General features: G+C 40.6%; 1 protein-coding gene across 1 annotated transcript; it reads right to left on the reverse strand.

Annotated features, from left to right (window-relative positions):
- Positions 1-361: 361 nt before the first annotated feature.
- Positions 362-1,462, reverse strand: LOC115476851 (neuropeptide Y receptor type 6-like). Its single transcript, XM_030213425.1, has one exon. It carries the CDS (start codon positions 1,460-1,462, stop codon positions 362-364), a length of 1,101 nt encoding a protein of 366 aa, XP_030069285.1.
- Between the last annotated feature and the right edge of the window lie 1,109 nt (positions 1,463-2,571).

Here is a 2,571-nt window from a genome sequence, read left to right on the forward strand (position 1 = left end):
TCCCCCCTTTATTCCTAACAAATTTCATAGCGGAGCTGTAGCATAAGCAACTGCTACCATAATGCAGAATAAATTATGCATATCATAAATACACAATGAAATAAATTATGGATAGTCCAAATGGATTGATGCTTCAGCCAACTTGCATTTACAGTTTTGAGTTGCTCTTTTTATCTGTTAACATAGAAACACTGTAATCATCGATAGGCACAATGTTACACTTAAATCTCCTTGAATGATTTACCATGATTAATATACTTGTTACAGCTTTTTGAAATTGGCATGATCTTTCTCTTAACTACAGATGCAGCAGTCCTTTGCTTTGCTGTGAAGTAATAAGCCTCATCGCGGTAAAAGTGGACTACATATTTGTAGGTGCATTATTTAACTTTAGAGACCCTTTGGAAACATCTGTATGCATGGTTGACAGAGCAATGTGCTCGTATTCTTCCTGTGATGCCATGCACTTACAGTGATAGATCAAGAGGAGAAGATCCTTCTGGAAATTCTTGTTTAAGAATCCATAGTAGATAGGATTAACACATGTGGAAACCATGGCGACCAAATGGCACACTGTAAATACAACATTGTGATGGCAGCTCATCAGAGCTTCATGGTTCCAGTCGAACACAACGTTGAAGACGTTCAAGGGCAGCCAACAGGCCAAGAAAGTCACAACAATTGAGATCAGCATGAGATTTATTCTTTTGCTCTCATTCAGTCGGTTTTCATTCTCCCTCAGCCTATCCACTTTACTGTTCCTTCTACGGAGACAGACGAAGATCCTGAGATAGCAAACAATGATAAAAAAAAGAGGGACAAAGTATTGGCATATCAGAAGACACGTAGTAAACACAAGCCGATGCTCTCTGGATGGCCAGACCTCACTGCAAACCACCTTATCCTTGTAATATTCATTGTGCACAGAGAAGTTTCGAAAAGGTTCATCCGTGGTTTGGTGGAACACAAAGAACGGAACAGAGATGATCGAAGAAAAGATCCAAATGAAGATAATCCCCCAGTAAGCATGGGAAATGTTAGGTTTCCATCCACGAGGATTAACGATCAGCTGGTATCTTTCAACAGCAATTAAAACAAGAGAGAAGACGGAAACAGAGACAGACAGGCTTTGTACGAATGAACTTATTTTGCACATGGCCTCTCCTAGTATCCAATAATCCATCAGAGTGTACATGGCAGTGAAAGGAATACACATGACACATATCAAGATGTCAGACAGAGAAAGGTTAGCAATTAAAAGGTTTGTAACATTTTGAGACTCTTTGTGTTTCTTCACAATAATGATCAAGCACAGGTTCCCAAAGAGCCCCACTAGGGTGACTATACTGTAGGCAATGATGAGCAATAAAGTAATAGGCAAAGAAGGTGGGCAAATCTCAAAAAACTGTGACCCGCTGCTGTTAGAAATAGTTCCATTAGCAGGAAGTACTGATTCAGCCATTGTGCTGTAGCCTTCAGACTATGCGCAAAACTTAACTTGCAAAGTTCAATGTTAAGTTCTGTTATCCTTTTAAATATTATCAGTTTGTATTCTGCCTTACTGTGATGCAACCATTTAGATTCATTCATCTGCTTTCCTCTGGCTGCTTTGTTTCATCGCATCAGGCATAGGGAAGAAATAAAAAGGATCCTGAAATGAAGAAGACAGTATGTCACTTGGAATGCCACACTATAATAACCATAACTAAACTTCTTTTCAGACTCCAGAGCCAGAGCAACAGGGTTGTTCTGCTCCAGTCTCTTCTCCTCCTTCACCACATCCCCTTCTGTTCTGCAGGAATCAGGAGTGGAGGGGATGATCCTGTGGTAGATAATACAGAGCAAAGAACGGACATAAAAAAAAGGGGTGAATTGTCATCCCCCTGCCCCCCCCCCCCTAGTTCCACTTCCTTTTTGCCTACGAATTAAGCCCTGGGAACAATGGTGCATTTTGCTTGCAGAGGTAAGTAGGTGGTTGTGGTTCAGTTTTTTACTTTTGTGGGCAAGGGTAGGTTCAAACTAAGGAGCCAGCCCTCAAGTGAAAGGATCTGCGATCTTGTTTCAAGTCAGTGTTTGCTAAACTTTTACACCCCCTCCCTCCCCCCCATTGTTCCCTGCATTTTGGCATGATATCTCCTCAGAAAAGTTTCACCGTAGAATTAGGGCTCCCTCACAATCATTAAAATGCTTAATCTCAGCCCCTCCCCCCTTGCTGGACCCAGAATCAAATCATCAGTCAAGTCATCAACAGAACATCAGCACCGCCACCCTCAATAATCACCATTGATGGAAATATTAGAAAAATAATTTTTTATACATATATATAGTTCTTATCTTTTCAATAATCCATCTTTTCTCTTGTGTTTTCCAAAAAAATGCACTGGGATGTTCCGTTGGTGCATGCAAACTTTCAACCTTTTTCTAATCAAGCCTTTACTGTGAACCAACGGAGTGAATGAGAAAACCCATAAAATAGAGTCTAAAACCCTCCACATTCAATTATCCAATAGCACTCCACAGCAATCCCAACTTGGTCTCAACATACTTATTAGGGGTATCCAGAAAACCTGA

Source organism: Microcaecilia unicolor, chromosome 8, assembly GCF_901765095.1.
Source record: "Microcaecilia unicolor chromosome 8, aMicUni1.1, whole genome shotgun sequence".
Classification (NCBI taxonomy): domain Eukaryota; kingdom Metazoa; phylum Chordata; class Amphibia; order Gymnophiona; family Siphonopidae; genus Microcaecilia; species Microcaecilia unicolor.